The sequence below is a fragment of the Sarcophilus harrisii genome, chromosome 2 (assembly GCF_902635505.1).
Source record: "Sarcophilus harrisii chromosome 2, mSarHar1.11, whole genome shotgun sequence".
NCBI classification, from domain to species: Eukaryota; Metazoa; Chordata; class Mammalia; order Dasyuromorphia; family Dasyuridae; genus Sarcophilus; species Sarcophilus harrisii.
Genome location: NC_045427.1, coordinates 422,841,143 through 422,858,241, shown reverse-complemented (window position 1 = coordinate 422,858,241; position 17,099 = coordinate 422,841,143). Strand labels below are relative to the sequence as shown.

The 17,099-nt window shown below is 37.5% G+C and overlaps 1 protein-coding gene across 4 annotated transcripts in view; it reads right to left on the bottom strand.

The window, feature by feature from the left end:
• The window catches only part of CNBD2 (cyclic nucleotide binding domain containing 2), an 85,776-nt gene that overhangs the window by 44,997 nt on the left and 23,680 nt on the right, over positions 1-17,099 (bottom strand). For all 4 annotated transcript variants that reach the window (XM_031953930.1, XM_031953931.1, XM_031953932.1 and 1 more), the window contains exons 4-7: positions 16,371-16,534; positions 12,758-12,914; positions 9,873-10,024; positions 8,691-8,829 (exon numbers count right to left, since the gene is read on the bottom strand). In XM_031953930.1, the coding sequence (XP_031809790.1) occupies positions 8,691-8,829; positions 9,873-10,024; positions 12,758-12,914; positions 16,371-16,534 (612 nt within the window). The remainder of the gene's footprint in view (positions 1-8,690; positions 8,830-9,872; positions 10,025-12,757; positions 12,915-16,370; positions 16,535-17,099) is intronic.

Here is a 17,099-nt window from a genome sequence, read left to right as displayed (position 1 = left end):
AGGGATAGTTGTCTCTCAGATCTGTGGAGAAAGGAATAATTTATTTATGGTCAAAGAAGGACTAGAGAACATTATGAAATGCAAAATGGATAATTTTAATTACATTAAATTAAAAAGTCTTTGCACAAACAAAACCGATGCAGCCAAGATTAGAAGGGAAGCAGAAAGAGAAAAATTTTATAGCCAGTGTTTTTTTTCCTAATAAAGTTACATACAGTTTATTACTTCATATTTCTAAATTACAGTATACTGTCAAGATTATATAAATATATACTTAATTGTAATTATATATACTTAATTGTAATTACTGAATAACAGCCCATTACTTTAGTATCATAGATTCAAAGCTGGAAGGAAACTTAGAAGTCCAATTTTTCACTTTACAGATGAGCTGAGGCCCAAAAGAATCAAGTGATTTGTCCAAAGTCACAAAAATAATTCCAGCTATTTAGAATACAGGAATAGTAATCCCTTTCCCATTCCAGGTATTATACATAGTAAATATAATGCATCAAAGCAAAGAGGTTATAGATTCCATACCATCATCATAAAATAATACTCTCTTTTTTTATATATAATAATAACTTTTTATTGACAGAACCCATGCCAGGATAATTTTTTACAACATTATCCTTTGCACTTATTTCTGTTCCGATTTTTCCCCTCTCTCCCTCCACCCCCTCCCCCAGATGGCAAGCAGTCCTATATATGTTGAATATGTCGCAGTATATCCTAAATACAATATATGTGCGCAGAACCAAACAGTTCTCTTATTGCATAGGGAGAATTGGGTTCAGAAGGTAAAAATAACCTGGGAAGAAAAACAAAAATGCAAAGAGTTTACATTCATTTCCCAGTGTTCTTTCTCTGGGTGTAGCTGCTTCTGTCCATCCTTGATCAATTAAAACTGAATTAGTTCTCTTTGTCAAAGAAATCCACTTCCATCAGAGTACATCTTCATATAGTATCGTTGTTGAAGTATATGATGATCTCCTGGTTCTGCTCATTTCACTTAGCATCAGTTCATGTAAGTCTCTCCAAGCCTCTCTGTATTCATCCTGCTGGTCATTTCTTACAGAACAATAATATTCCATAACATTAATATACCACAGTTTACCCAACCATTCTCCAATTGATGGGCATCCATTCAGTTTCCAGTTTCTAGCCACTACAAAAAGGGCTGCCACAAACATTTTGGCACATACAGGTCCCTTTCCCTTCTTTAGTATCTCCTTGGGGTATAAGCCCAGTAGTAGCATTGCTGGGTCAAAGGGTATGCATATAGCCAGTGTTTTTGATAAAAGCCTCATTTCTAAAATACATAGAAAATTGACTCAAATTTATAAGAATACAAGCTATTGGCCAATTGGCAAATGGTCAAAGGACATGAACAGGCAACTTTCAGACAAAGAAACTAAAGTCATTTGTAGTCATATGAAAAAAAGCTCTAAATCACTATTGATTAGAGAAATACAAACTGAAACAACTGACCTGCCACTTCACACCTTCCAGATTGGCTAAAATGACAGGAAAAGAATATAAGGAATGTTGGAGGGGATATGGGAAAACCAGGACACTAGGGCATTATTGGTGGAGTTGTGAACTGATCCAACCCTTCTGGAGAGCAATTTGGAACTATGTCCAAAGGACTATCAAACTGTGCCATTACTAGGTCTGTATCCCAAAGAGATCATAAAAGAGGAGAAAGGACCCACATGTGAAAAAATGTTTGTAGTAGCTCTTTTTATAGTGGCAACTAGAAATTTGGATGGATGCCCCTCACTGGGGAATGTCTAAATAAGTTATGATATATGAATGTAATGGAATATTATTGTTCTGTAAGAAATGACGAGCAGGATGATTTCAGAAAAACCTGAAAAGACTTACATGAATTGATGCTGAGTAAAGTAAACAGTACAGATTAACAGCAAGATTATGGGATGATCAACTGTAATGAACTTGCCTCTTCTCAGCAATGAGGTGATTCAAAGTATTTCTAAAAGACTTGGAATGGAGAGAACTATCTGCCACCAGAGAAAGATTTGTGGAGACTGAATGTAGATCAAAACATAGTATTTTCATCTTTTTGTTGTTATTACTTATTTGCTTGGGTTTTTTTCTTTTCTCCTGTTTTATATATATATATATGTTTATATATATATATATATATATTATATATATATATACACTTTTTGCATAGTATGACAAATATGGAAATATATAGAGAGGAACTGCACAAGTTTAACCTATATCAGATTGCTTACTATTTTCAGGAGGGAGTAGGGGGAAGAAGGAGAAAAATTTAGAATACAAGGTTTTGCAAATGTGAAGGTTAAAAATTATCTTCGCATTATTTGGAAAAATAAAGTACTATTCAGGGGAAAAAAAAAAAAAAGGAGCAGCTAGATGGTGCAGTAGATAGAGCACCAGCCATAGAGTCAGGAAGACCTAAGTTCAAATCTGACCTCAGAAGCTTAACACTTCCTAGTTGTATGAACCTGGGCAAGTCACTTAACCCTAATTGCCTCACACACACCCCCCCCCCAAAAAAAAAGAGTTAGGACCCATTGGTATGTCTTTTATCAGGAGGCCATCATCTAGGTTGATTTATAAACCCATTCTAAGTTTTCATCTGCAAAATGGGGAAATTAATAGCAGCTACCTCCCAGAATTTTGGCAAGGATCAAATGAGATAATACTTGTAAATTGTAAGCCTTAATGTGTTATATAAATGCTAGTTATTATTATTATCATCATAATCATTATGATGATGGTAATGATATCTCCCTTTATTGCCAAGGAAAACTTACTTTATTTGTCTATTGGACTCTGATACAAGTCTTTTGTGTTATACATTGTGCATTGTCTATCAGATTAAATAGAAATCTATTCTACATTTTAGGGCTCTATGTGTATATGTGTATTATCTCTGTGCTTTTGGGGAGTTGGGGATTCTCTTCCTTTTAAGGGAAGACTAGACACAAACCAAATTCTGATATTCTGAGAATGAGGGCAAAATTTCAGTCATCCAGTAATCTCACTAAGAAGATAGTCAACCAATCAACAAGTATTTAGGTGCCTAGTACATACCAGGCAGAGTTTCTGCTCTTCAGAGCTTACTTTCTAAGGGGGACAAAGTGGAGGGGTGGGAAGATAAGAGGAAGGAAAGAGGGAGACATCATGCATATTTATTGATAAGTATGTAAATACAAGGAAGTTAGGGAAGGGCAAGGTGTTAGCAGCTAGAAGGAATAGGAAAGGCTGCTTTTTTGTTTTTTCTTTCTCTTGTTTTTTTTCCCTTTTGTTGTGATTTTTTTCTCCCACAGCATAACTAATATGGAAATATATTTTAAATGATTGTACATTTATAACCTATACTAGAATGCTTACTATCTTGGAGAGGGAGAAGCTAAGAGAGAGAGGGAGAAAAAATTTGAAACAAAATCTTTCAGTAAAGAATATTGAAAACTATCTTTACATGTCATTGTAAAAATAAAATACTATTGGGGGGGGGGGGCAGGGAAGGAAAGGATTCCTTCATGTGGAAGGATGCATTTGAGCTGAGTTTTGAATGAAATCATCAATTCTGAGAGACAAAGAGGAGAAGATTATGAATTCCAGGCAGAGGGACAGTCAGTGCAAAGATATGGAGTAAGGTGCTGTTTTTGAGTGACAGCGAATCACAGAGTATATGAAGGAAGCAACTTTAAGAAAACTAAAAAGGAAGAGCTCAGGGTGTGAAAAGATTTAAATGCCACCATTGTTTATATTTGCTCCTGGAAGAAATAAGTAGATGGATTTTATTGGATAGGGAGTTGACAAGATCAGAGCACTTGAGTAAAATCATTATGTTAGCTGTGCAGAGGATAGCTTGGAATGGGGAAACATTCTTGACACAGGAGACCAAAATCAGAGGTTGTTGTAATAGTACAGACAAAAGGTGATAAAGGCCTAACCTGGACTGAGTGCTGTGTGAGTGGTGAGGAGACCACGAAGATGTTATAAGTCAATATTAAGATATGTCAACATGACCTTTAAGGGAAAGACTATCTCTGTCCTAATTAAATTATATATTATTAGACTCAAGCTCAAAGTTCTAGCCTATCAATAACTTTTTGGATTCTGGTAAAGCCAACCACTGGGTTCCTTCCCAATTCTATGGCATCTGCAGATATAATGAGTGTGCCATTTATGCCTTTATGAAAGTCATTGACAAAAATGCTGATTACTCCAAGTGTCAACAGGAGATTGATTCCTGGTACTCTCCAGCAGAAACCTCCTGCCAACCTGGCATTGACTACTCTGAGTCTTTGCCTTTCAACCAGAAACAGGCGAGTCTTCTTGAGAAAGGTAGAAAATAAGCTGTGCTTTGAAGGAAGGTTAGGAACAAGAAAGAGAGAGGGGGAGAGGAGGGTGTCAGGAAGGAGTGCCTCCCAGACCTTCCTGTGCAAAGGGAAAGCAAAGAAATGCTATATATAGGGAGCCACTAAATTAAGAGGGCAGTTTGATTAAAATGGAGAGAGACAGAAGGGGATAAAATGAAATCAATCTAGAAAGAGAAATAGTAATCAGATGGCAGAGAGCTTTAAATTCCATACTGAAAAATTTGCTTATATCTTACAAAAGGGGGTCTTAACCTTTCCTGTGTCCTGGACCCCCTTGACAATCTGGTTAAATCTATGAATACCTTCTCAGGATAATGTTTTTAAAAGCATGAAATAAAGTTTTAATTTTTTATCTTAATTTATTTTAATATTTTATATTTTAGTATTAAGCATGTCCTATTTTAGCATTAAGCAAAGGTTCTTAACTTATTGTATATCCTGGACAACTTTGACAGTCTGATGAAGTCTATGTTTTTAATTGCATAAAATAAAACTTACTTTGTTTTAATATTTAGATTTTTTAGGATTACGAAGGAAAAGAATTATATTAAAATAGTTATTAAAATATTTTTTAAGTTCACTGATTCCAGGTTAAGAAAAGAATCTTTAACCTAGAGGCACTCAGAGCCATTGAAGAACAGAGAAAGTGATTTGTAAAAAAAGATCTGGATTGCCAAATTCATTGAATCTAGAACTGCAGCTCTGGGTCACAGGTCACAAGCTGGGATTTCCTTAGGGATACTGGAAACTGCATTAATTATAGTTTCAAATGAAGAAGGCTCTATACTTTCTAGCATTTCTAAGAAATTTTCAATAGCAGAGAATTTTTAAACTTTTTTTGTTTCATCATTGCTGTGGTTTTATTTTTTTTTACATTTTAACTATTTTTATTAGTTATTTTTTGTTGTCCTCTGTTATTATATATTATTGCTTAGTATTTTAGGGTCTATGTTTAAACACTAGCAATAACTGAGCATAGAAAATGTTCTCTTAAGTTTTAAGGCAAATATAAGTCTAAATGAACATTGAGCAATTGTATTTTAGACATGAGTTTAAGCCCAAAGTTACTCAATCATTGATTGGCAGTCTGATTGGATCTTCACAAAGAATCATTGATTTGGAGGGGAGCATATGGACCATAAGCACACCATTGAAAGGATGTTATCCTGAGCAGAAAATATTTGAAGAGCTTTAAGTTAGTAAGGAAAGTATTCTGAAAAGAGGACAATACAAACGTTGACCTCTGTGAGCTCTCTGGAACTATGGAGTCTTCCCCAGGAATGTGCAAACTATGGAGTCTTCCCCAGGAATGTGCAAACTATGGAGTCTTCCCCAGGAATGTGCAGAATTGGGATGCAGACCAGTATTCTCAAAGTCCTCATCCTTCTTGACCTCTTTGATGCATTTGACATTCTTGACCACCCTTTCCTCCTGGGTATTCTCTCTTCCTCTGAGTTTTCATAATATTGTTCTTTCCCTGATTCTCCTACTAGCTGTCTGAAAACATTTTCTCTATCTTCTTTGCTGTTTCATCATGCCCTCTAACCAAGATGTCCCAAGATTCTGTCCTAAGTGTTCTCTCTTCTTTGCCCCCTTCTCTCTCTCTTTCTCTCCCTCTAAATATATATATATATATATATATATATATATATATATACACACACACGTATATCACTTTCTCACTCTCTCTCTTCTCTCTTTTTCTCTTCTCCCTTCTCTCTCCCCTTCTCACTTCTTTCCCTCTCTCTGTCCCTCTCTTTCTCTTTCTCCTTCCTCTCTCTTCCTCTTCCCTCTTCCCTCTTCCCTCTCTCTCTCTCCCCCACCTATCTCAAATGAGATGTTTGTAAAATACTAAGCAGAGTGCTTGATATATAGTAAGTGCTTAATAAATGCTTAATCCATTCCCTCTGAACAATCTCCCTCACCCCAAATATTCGATAAATTGACAAATCTCAGGCATTTCTATCCCCATATCTCCTACATACTTTCCCTCTTCGCTCTACTGAAACAACTGCCAACCTTACTTAGTTCAGGTTTTTATGACCTCCTCTAGCTTGATTTATGGCAACAGCCTAACTGTCATACTGTCTCAAGTCTCTCCCCACTTACATCTGAAAACAAGAGCCAAGAAACATGGGCAGCTTGGTTACCACAGTGGGTAGTCTTCTAGGGCTAGAGTCAGGAACATCTGTGTTCTAATGGGGTTTCAGATATTTTCTGTGTGATCTTGGGCAAGGTATTTCACTTCTGTTTACCTCCATTTTCTCATCTATAAAATGGGAATAATAATAATACCTGTCTGATAGGGTTTTTGTAAGGAAAGAATGAAATAATAATTGTAAATTATTGCGTTTAGCACAGTGCCTGGCACATAGTAAATACTATATAAATTTTAATGATGATGATGATGGGGAAACCAAGAAATAAACTAGAGGGAAAGTTTCCACCTCACCCTTTAGTGTTATTATGAATTATGTAGACTGTGCATGTCTGGCGAAAAGTGTTCTCTTCCATATAAGGAAGGGCCAAACCAGGCTGGTACTATAAACCTAGAGAACTGGGAAAAGAGAAATCATCAGATAAAAGATTTGCTTGATTCTCTAACAGTTCTTAGAAGTTCCATCTACTAGTTATACAAGAGTTGTCCCTGAGTCTAGACAGGCAGTCTATATCTCTAAAGAGGGAAGATTCATTCAAAAGGCAAGAAGAGTTTCCTTGATTTACTAATCAGAAAGAATATTTATTTTCTATTAAGTGAAATGTTAAGTGTCCTATAATCTTGAATTCCTTAGATTAAGTGTATAGGAGCAAAATATTTTTTTTTTTTTCCGTTGTAAAGATCTGGCCACAAGCCAAATTCTGATGATCTAGGGGTAAATTTGGAATGGGCGAAAAGAGGGAATTTTTTTTGATTGAAGCAAGTGTTAAGTGCTGACATATGTGAACAAGACCACCATCTAGTGGCAAATGTGAAATTACATGTCTTCTGGATTTGAAATCTGAGAATGAATCTATGAATATTAAGTTGTGAATATAAAAACATATAAATATCAATAGCCATTGAACATTTAATGTTTCAGCAATAAGCCACAACTTCCATTTTTATGTTTAACATTTATTTATTTCAGCTGAGGAAAGGATTTGGAGGAGAAAATAACAGATTCTGGTTTTGGATATATTGAATTTGAGATGCCCGTAAGTGACATCTGGTTCAAAGTTTCCAACAGGTAGTTGGCAATATAGGATTGTAGGTTGATAGAGTGGTTTGGAGTGCAGGATTTGGTAATCATCTACATAGAAATGATATCATTGAACCCCTGGGACTAGGTAAGATCATGGAAGAAGAGAGGATAGACAGTGCTTGGCCCAGCATAAGACAGCCATTACTAGCAGGAGTGACATGAATAAAGAACTGGCAACGGAGATAGAGAGTGGTCAGACAGGTGGAAGAGAAAACCAGAGAATAAACAGTATCTAGTAGGAGAAAGTGATGAATTATCGAATGCTGCAGAGAGGTCAATAAGGATGAAAGCTGAAAAAAAATGCCATTAGATGAGGCAATTGTTAACTTCAGAGAAAACAGTTTCAGCAGAATAATGAGGTTGAATACCAGATTGCAGAAGGTTTGGGAGACAATAGAGGCATTGAGTATAGATTTTTCATGGTTTATCTGGGGAAAAAAATCTAGAATGATACCTAGCAGAGGTGGTAGGATCAAATGAGAGGCTTTTCTTAAGGACGAGAAAGAGATGAGAGTGTTTGTAGGCAGCAGGAAAGGAGGCAGCATATAGGGAAAGATTAAAGATTAGAGAGTAGGAATAATAGTAAATCAAGTCTTCTGGAGAAGACTTGGGGATAGGATCAATGACCTTGGCAAGGAAAAGGGGCTCTTCCTTGTGAGAAGCTGGAGTGGAGAAGACCAGGTGGGTGTGGGTCATTAGGAGAAGGGGAGAAAAGGAAGTTCTCATCTAATGGCTTTATTTGGGAAGGGTGGCAAAATGCTTGAGTTAAGGTCCCCAGCAGATGGAAAGTAGAAATAGCCTAAGAAGGCTTGAGGAAAGATGAAGAGATTTAGAGTAGGCTAGAGAACTGATTATGGCAAGAATGATGTTTTTCAGTCATCTTTACATCCTTTGTTTGTAATTTGCAAGCTAAAAATACATACATAAATATGCATATATATGTGTGTGTATTTCATATACATTCCTTTCATGCTAAAACACACACCCTCTTTCAAAGTGGCCTGTCATTCTCCACACTCTCCTTCTCCCCCAGCCCCTCAACCTTTCTGTATCCAACTCTCACCTCTGTGACAAACATGATAAAGCCAGAATCCGTCACGTTCCGAGATATCACCTGCCCAAATGGGAACTTCTCCACTTTGCAATGACTTGCCACTGTCGAGAGAGCCTTATAAGACCATGTCTTAAAGAGATTGTGATCCCTGAAGAAAAAGAATATTAAAGGCCATTTTTTTTTCTGAGCCAAGGATTTGGGGAATATTGTATATTCCCTACCTACCACCCTCTACCCTTTTCCTTGCTAAAGACACAACTAAGGCAAGGCAATAAGGGCTTTCCCTAGGTTGTTAATATCTAAAAAGCAGAATTATCCTTCCCATGGCTTTGTACCCAAATCATACTTCACTACCCCACCCCACCCCCCAATCCTCATCCACTTTAGCTGGTCATTCTACAGCATAAAAACTTTCTGGCAACCAAATGCACTTTAGCTAAACTCTCCCTCCCAACTTCAGACCAGCTATACCTTACCTCTTCATTCACTCCAAGTGAAAAAAAAAAAAAAAACCTAGTCATGTTTCTGTCCCTCGATTCCCTCACCTAGCATTTAATCACCCTCTGTAACTTTAGGAAGTTATTTTAACCTTTTCCCTGAAATCAATTGTTCCAACCAGCATGATCTCCTCACTGTCCCCCAACTAAAATACACCTGGCACAATTGCACCTTCATTTTTCTTACCTGGGTGATCCATTTCTTCCATAGATACGTCCTTGACCTTTCCAACTCCCTACATCCTAGAGCATTTTTCTTTGCAACATGCAGTCAATGCAATCATATTTGAATCTGGCACATATATTTGAATCCATGCTGTCTAGAAATATTTGATTGTCTTGCCTCTTCTATTAGAGATGTTAACTGTGCCTTGAGGGCAGGGTCCATGTTGTAATAGGATCAGAGATTTAGAGCTAGAAGGGATTTTTTAAGAACTTAGAAGTTCATACTCTAGGATCCATGAATTTGTTTGTTTGTTTTTTTTAATCTCTTAATGGCAATATTGAAATGTAATTGCTTTCTGCTATCCCAAAATGTGTTTCTTCCAGCACTCTCCTTTTTATTAGCAAACGTATTCCCACTCTCCTCCCCTTCATTCCCCACCCTGCTCTCCCTTCTCCTTCCTAGGTGTAGCTATGACTTTCCATGAAGTCAATATTCAATAACTATTTGATGAGTTAATGGTCGATTTACCTGAAGAAATTAAACCGAACTTGAAATTCTTCCTTCACCTCTTCATCTATGCCACAGCCAAAGAAATCCTCCTTGTCCACAACGAGTAATTCTGTGTCCTCCATACAGACTACAGTGGCAATCCTGTCACAGCCGGTCAATAAAGCCATCTCCTGTAGGTGGAGGATAAAAAAGGAGCTCTCTCTTCATGCCTCCCAGTCTCCACACTCCAATTCATTCTATACCACTGCCACATTAACCAATCAATCAACAGGTGTTTATTTAGTACATTTTATATGCCAGGCACTGTGCTGAGCACTGGGGATTCAAAGCAAAGCAAAAGCAAAAACAAAAATAGTTCTTGTCCTCAAGGAACTTAATGGTTCTAATGGATGAGACAACCTAGCAAAATCAGGTGAATACAGAACACATATAAATGATATTAATAAATAAATAGGTAAAATGAATACAGAACAGATGGGAGATAACCTCAGAAACTATGGCACTAGCAGTTATGGGGGTGGAAAGAACTACCAAAAACCTCCTGGAATATGGAATGTTTGAAATGATTTAAAGGAAATCAGGGATTCTAAAAGTCAAAGATCAGAAAGGAGATCATTCCAGGCACAGAACACAGCCATAGCATGGAAATCTGGAGACAAGAAACAGCATGTTATATGAGAGGAAGAGCACAGGCAGATTATAGATGTTGTAGAAGCAAAAAGTCAAAGTCTGGAAAGGGAGAAACAAGTTGTGAAATGCTATAAATACAAACAAACAGTTAATTTACATTTGACCCTGAAAGTAATAGGGAGCCACTGAAATTTCCAGAGCAAGAGAGTAAGAGAGTTATTTACCCTTTAGGAAAGTCACTGTTGGGGCAGCTTTGTGGCACAATGGATAGAACACTAGCCCTGACATAAGGACTCCCTGAGTTCAAATTTGACCTCAGACTAGTTAACTAGCTGTGTGATCCTAGGCAAGTCTCAACCCTGATTGCCTCTCCTCGAAATACAAAAAAAGGTGAGGGGAAGTCATTCCCCCCCCAAAAAAAAAAGATGACCGAATAGAGGATGATTTCAGATCAGGAGGACAATTAAGAGTCCAAGCATCAAGTGATAAGGGACTAAACTAGTGTAGTATGTTGTAAGTAGAGAAACCAACATATTCAAGAGACATTGCAAAGAAAAAATATGACAAGATTTGGGAATGATATTAGTGTATGTATGTGTGTGTGAGAGAGACAGAAAGACAGGGACAGAGACAGAGAGACAGAGATGAGAGAGATAGACAGACAGACAGAGAAACAGAGAAAGAGACAGAGTCAGACAGAGAGACAAACAGAGGCAGAAAGATAGAGAGACACAGAGAGGCAACAGAGAAAAGGAAGGACAGAGACAAAGACAAAAGGATCAAGAGTAGAAAGTGACAATAAGATTGTATACTTAGAAGGACAATGCTATGATAGGGAAGTTCAGTTGAAATGAGCATTTTAGGGAAAAGATGACAAGCTCCATTTTAGTCATGCTAAATTTAGAATACTAATAATAATGAACATTTATATAACTCTTATTATGTGTCAGACACTATGCTGAGCACTTTACAATTATTATCTAATTTGATCCTCACAACATGTTATTGTCATCACCATTTTATAGATGAGGAATCTGAGGCAGAGAGAGATTGTGACACAACTAAAGTTACACAGCTAGGAAGTGTCTGAGGGCAGATTTGATTTCAGGCCTTTTAGACTCCAAGCCCCAGGACTTTCTATTCAGGAAAAAAATTTATTCAGGATAAAAAATAAGATGAGATAAATAGATATGGGAACAGTTTACAAAGAGATGATAATTGATGAGATCAACAAATGAGATAGTGTGGAGAAAAATTAGAAATAGGCCTATCACAGAACTATGGGGAACACCTACAGTTAATGAACATGATAAAGATAAAGATCCAATAAAAGACCACAGGGAATCATCAGAGAGACAGATGCAAGAAAGCAACCACAGAAACTAAGAAAGAGAGTATTCAGGAGGAGAAGGAGGAGAGCAATAGTATGAGAAACTCCAGAGGCCTTGGAGAATGAGGATTTGGGGAAATGGATCATTAGATTTGGCAATTAAAAGATCATTGGTAACTTTGAAGAGAGCAATTTCAGCTGAATAGTGAAATCAAAAGTCAGATTAGAGAGATTTTAGAAGAAAGTGAGAAGAAAGGAAAAGTAGGTATCAAGTATAGAAGGAATTTTGCCATAAAGGGAGAAAAGATCTGGGAAAATACCTGATGATCATGGTAGTATGATGCAGCGAAAGTTTTTTAATAATGGAGAAAGTTTGGGTGCATTTGCAGACAGGAGGCTAAGAGATAACAGAGAAAAATTAAAGTTTAGAGAATGGGGATGATAGAAGAGGAAATCTTCAGAAGATGAGAAAGGATAGAATCAAAGGACTAGGTAAGGAGACAGAAAGTCACCTCTTCCTCAGAGTCTGGAGTGAATGAAAAGATAGTAGGGAACAACAATAGAGGAATACAAGATGAGGGAAAGAAAATGCCATCATGTTTTTCAATGAAATGAGAGATGGGATCCTCATCAGAGAAATCAAATGGATTGGGAAGGTTAAGGAGAGAAGAAAAGATTTGGAACAAGTTTTTAGTCAGTAGGGTTGGGACTAAAATAGGAGGAAGAGGATTGCCTTACTGTAGACTGGGCCCAGTTGAAGTTGGTTGGTATAAATTTATACAGGACCATAACCTTATAATCCTGGCCCAAAACTCCTGCCTTAGGAATTTTTCTAGCACAATCCTGCTTTGCTTCTCTCTAGCTGGGCTTGTACCTTGAGAATATTATCCTTTCAGGGAATCAGGAATGCCATTCTCACGAACCCCACCAGATACCAACTTACTCCAAAAGATGAACCCTTGCTGAGCAAGTCTGGGTGTGCATCGAGGAAGGCACTGCTCCCATCTTCATCTGAAGTCATAGCAACTGTCCCCAAGTAGATGAAGTAGAAACTGTTGCCCTTATGCCCCTTCTTAAAGATCACACGCCTGCGGCCAAACCTAAGAAGCAGCATATAGACTACCATTTGGAGAGCAATGGAAAACTGAACTTGGTAGTAAGATCTGGACTCAGGTCTTCTCTTGGAAAGAGTTGAGTAGTCTCCACACTCTTCTTTCTTCTTTCTGGCATTATCCTAGCCTAGCCTAAAGAGGCTACTTCAGCTCTGGACAGCTCCTAGGGCTGTCCCTTGTACCAGTCCTTGTCCTTAGAACTTCCTCTCCCCAAAAAGATGGGAAAGAGAGAAATGATGGGTCAGTTAGGGAAGGAATCTGCTAAGGATCCAGTTAAGTAATGTGGATCAATAAAACCTAAAAATATCCTGGCTCCTTACTTATCTCTCGTTTATAATTTATGATCTCATAGGCTATTATTAGCTTGTAGATTAAAGTCCCAAATTTTCAGTATAAAAAACTCTCCCAAATTTCCTCTAATTATTTGATTCTCTTAGAGACTAGTCTGTCAGCTATGATGTAAATAAACTCTTTTGTGACTATAAGAGAATCTCTTTGAATTCTTTCAGACTGTGAACCATGACTCTCACAAACTTCACTACTTCTAAGCTTGGTTTGGGGGGCCTGAAACCTACTGTTTAGTGGATTTTTCAGCTAGATCTAAAAATGCTGCTTCTAAATGGGGTCACAAGACTTAGTTCAGGTGACTGCTTCTGAATACAATACCTTGAACAATAAGAGGCTCTGTGATACCATTGGAAAAAAGCTGGATTTGGAGACTAAAAGACCTGGGTTCAAGTTTTGCCTCTGAAACTAATGCATGGGCTTCGTTTTCCTCACCTGTCAAATGAGGGAGTTGGACTAAATAAACTCTAAGGTTCCTTCCAGTTCTAAATCTATGTCCTAACATAGAGATGGAAACAGGATCTGAGGATTTCCCGGGCAGAGAAAACTCTCAGCAGAGGAAAATACCTCTCCCAATGCAGATCAGTACCTTCTCTGCAATTTAGTCTTAGAGAATTGTCTAGATTAGTGGTATTACACTCAAATAAAAATGGGACTTCTATACCAAACATAAGGATCTTTGCTAAATGCATTTTAATTTACAAAGCCAGATATTAACATTATCAATATCAGTATTTTTGTTAACTGTTTCCCAATTACATTTTAATCTGGTTTGAGCTACATTTGGGTATGTAGACTCTGGCCAGATATTTGAGAGGTCTATTGAGAGGTCAATGCTAGAGCATTGAGAGGTCAAATGTCTTTGCCTCAGGTAACACAACCAGAATGTGTCAAGAGACTGGACTTGAACCTGGATCTTTCCTGCTTAGCCATGGTTTGCTTAACATAGTTGGTTCTTAATATTTTTCTTAATGAATCAAAAGAAATTTTCCATGATTCAGAGGCCTAATTCAAATTTTATCTTCTTTCCAGCATCTTTCCTGAGCACCCTAGGCTGGAAATTAGTCTTCTTTATTCTGCATTACTCAAACACTAACTGCCTTTACCACTCAACAAGCTTGTTCACAGTCAGTCTTGCAATGTAGTGATTAGTCTATGTCTCATTCCTCCTACTTGACTGGGAATTCTTGCAAGGTAAAATAAAAAACTCTTATGAGCATAGAGTCATAGCATTCTAGCTGGAAAGCCTTTGAGGCCATCCAGTTGAGTCTCCTTTTACAGATGATTAAACAGCCTAAGATCACACAGAGAAATCCAGAATCAGGAGCAGGATCCTCTGACTTGTTATTCATCTCTGCCTCCCCAAAGATGTTCTATATATAACCTTGCATATAGTAGACATGGGAATAAAATGTTTGTTGGATGAATTAAGAGATTAAGGTTAGATCTATTAATAAAAATGCTATTAACAATAACACATTTTCATACTACTTTAGGGCAGCTAGGTTAAACAGTGGATAAGGCCATCAAGCCTAAAGTCAGGAAGGCTCCTCTTCCTGAGTTCAAATCTGGTCCCAGACACTTACTAGCTATGTGACCTTGAGCAAGTCACTTTACCCTGTTTGCCTCAGTTTCCTCATCTGCACAATGACCTGGAGAAGGCAATGGCAAACCACTTCAGTATTATTGCCAAGAAAATCCTACATGGGATCACAAAGAGTCAGACATTACTAAAATGACTGAACAACAATAATAATAAAAACATTTTCTTCAGAACAACCCTTTAAAATGGATAGTATAAGTATTATAACCATTTATAGGTGAGAAAATTAAAATTCAAGGAGATGAAGTCACCTGGCCAAAAAAGTTCTAGTCTGTGAGACTCTGAAATAAATGAGCAATGAAATCTGGCATCTCATTCTCTCAATCTCATGAAACAAATGATCCCAGGGACCTCTGGGTCCAACCATTGTCTGGGTTTTCTCCAGAAAATCTCCTAGTCCAATGATGAATTCCCTTTCCAGCTACTGCAAAACTCTCAAGGGCAACCTGAATCAGATCAAAATATCAGTGAGAAATGTTTAACAAAATTAAAATACAGTACAACATAATGTTCCCTTTGTGATTTTATAAGTCAGGATCTGTTTCTATTTGAGTTTGATACCAGTATACCATATGCTGAGAAATGGGAAAGAAATTTGATTTTGGTGCAGAGGACCTGGATTCCGATTCAACTTCTGATCTTTTCTACCTGTATAAGCTTAAGCAAGATATTTTAACCTTCATAGGGCTCCATTTTGTGAAATGAGGAGATTGGACTTCATAGATGGCCTCTGAGGTCCCTAGACCTATGGTGAAATGATTGCTTAGTCCTTTCTTGTGAATATTGCCCTTACTGAAGCAGTCCTTTGCATTTTCAGCTCTGACTTTAAGGAAATTTTTTTCTTTTTTTTCTTTTTCTTTTTTTTTATTTAATAGCCTTTTATTTACAGGTTATATGCATGGGTAACTTTACAGCATTAACAATTGCCAAACCTCTTGTTCCAATTTTTCACCTCTTACCCCCCACCCCCACCCCCAGATGGCAGGATGACCAGTAGATGTTAAATATATTAAAATATAAATTAGATACACAATAAGTATACATGACCAAACCGTTATTTTGCTGTACAAAAAGAATCAGACTCTGAAATATTGTACAATTAGCTTGTGAAGGAAATCAAATATGCAGGTGGGTAAAAATTAAGGAAATTTTTTTTCTTTCAGAACCATGATAAACCTAGGCAAATAGGGCTTTAGCCCAGCCCCTGACATAGAAGAAGTGCTGCACACTTCCTTCCCATAGCCTGAATCACCATGGCTTTTAGGTCTTTGCTGACCCAGACTATCATACATCCCAATTCCTTTGAGGAATGAAAGGATGGCTCAACATTTTACCTGTGGCTGACCTGTCCCAAGTGTCATCTTCCTCTGTTCTCCCCATTCCCAACTGGTTTTTCCCCAAGTAGAAATATTCTTAATAAAATTCTTTGTCCCTTTCTTGGGAGTTTTGTTCCTCCCCAGAAGCAAAAGATGACTAGCCTGGGAGTTGGCACTGACCGTTCATAGCGGACGACTTTGGCCAGCAGCAGCTGGACCCGCAGGCTATAATTCCAAAAGCTTTTCAATCCCCGCAGAAAATTACAGAGACTGTAGATTTCGCTTTCAGCTCTCCACTCTGGCCTCTTCTGAGTAATTTCAATACCTCTTCTAGGGAAATGTTCCTGGAAAGAAAAGAGGTGGTATGATCCAAATCCAGGCCTGAGAGAGCATCTTTTCTTCCCTGGACTGATTTCTCTTCCCATCCCTTGATATTGGCAATTTCTTGTATCCCAGTCTCCTCCAGTAGGGAGAAGCAGGAAATCTCCCCACTATCTTCCATGCATATTCTTATCGTCATGCCTTTGCTCATACCACTCTTTTTTAATGCCTGTAACACCCTTCCTCTACCCCTAACTAAATCCTTTCCATCCCATTAAGTACCCAGCTCAAACACTCATTTATCTGCCGCTAACTTGCTCTGTGAGCTTGACCAAGTCTCTTCTATCTCAGCCTGTTTCCTCATCTTTATAAATAATTTCTTGCTAATATCTTATTTAAGATTTTAGCATCAATATTCATTAGGGAGATTGGTCTATAATAAATCTTTCTTTCTTTTTCAACCTACCTGGTTTAGGTATCAGTACCATGTCTGTGTCATAGAAGGAATTTGGTAGGACTCCTTCATTCCCTATTTTATTTATAAATAATTTCTAATAATTCATAGACCTGTCCCCTCATGGGGTCTTG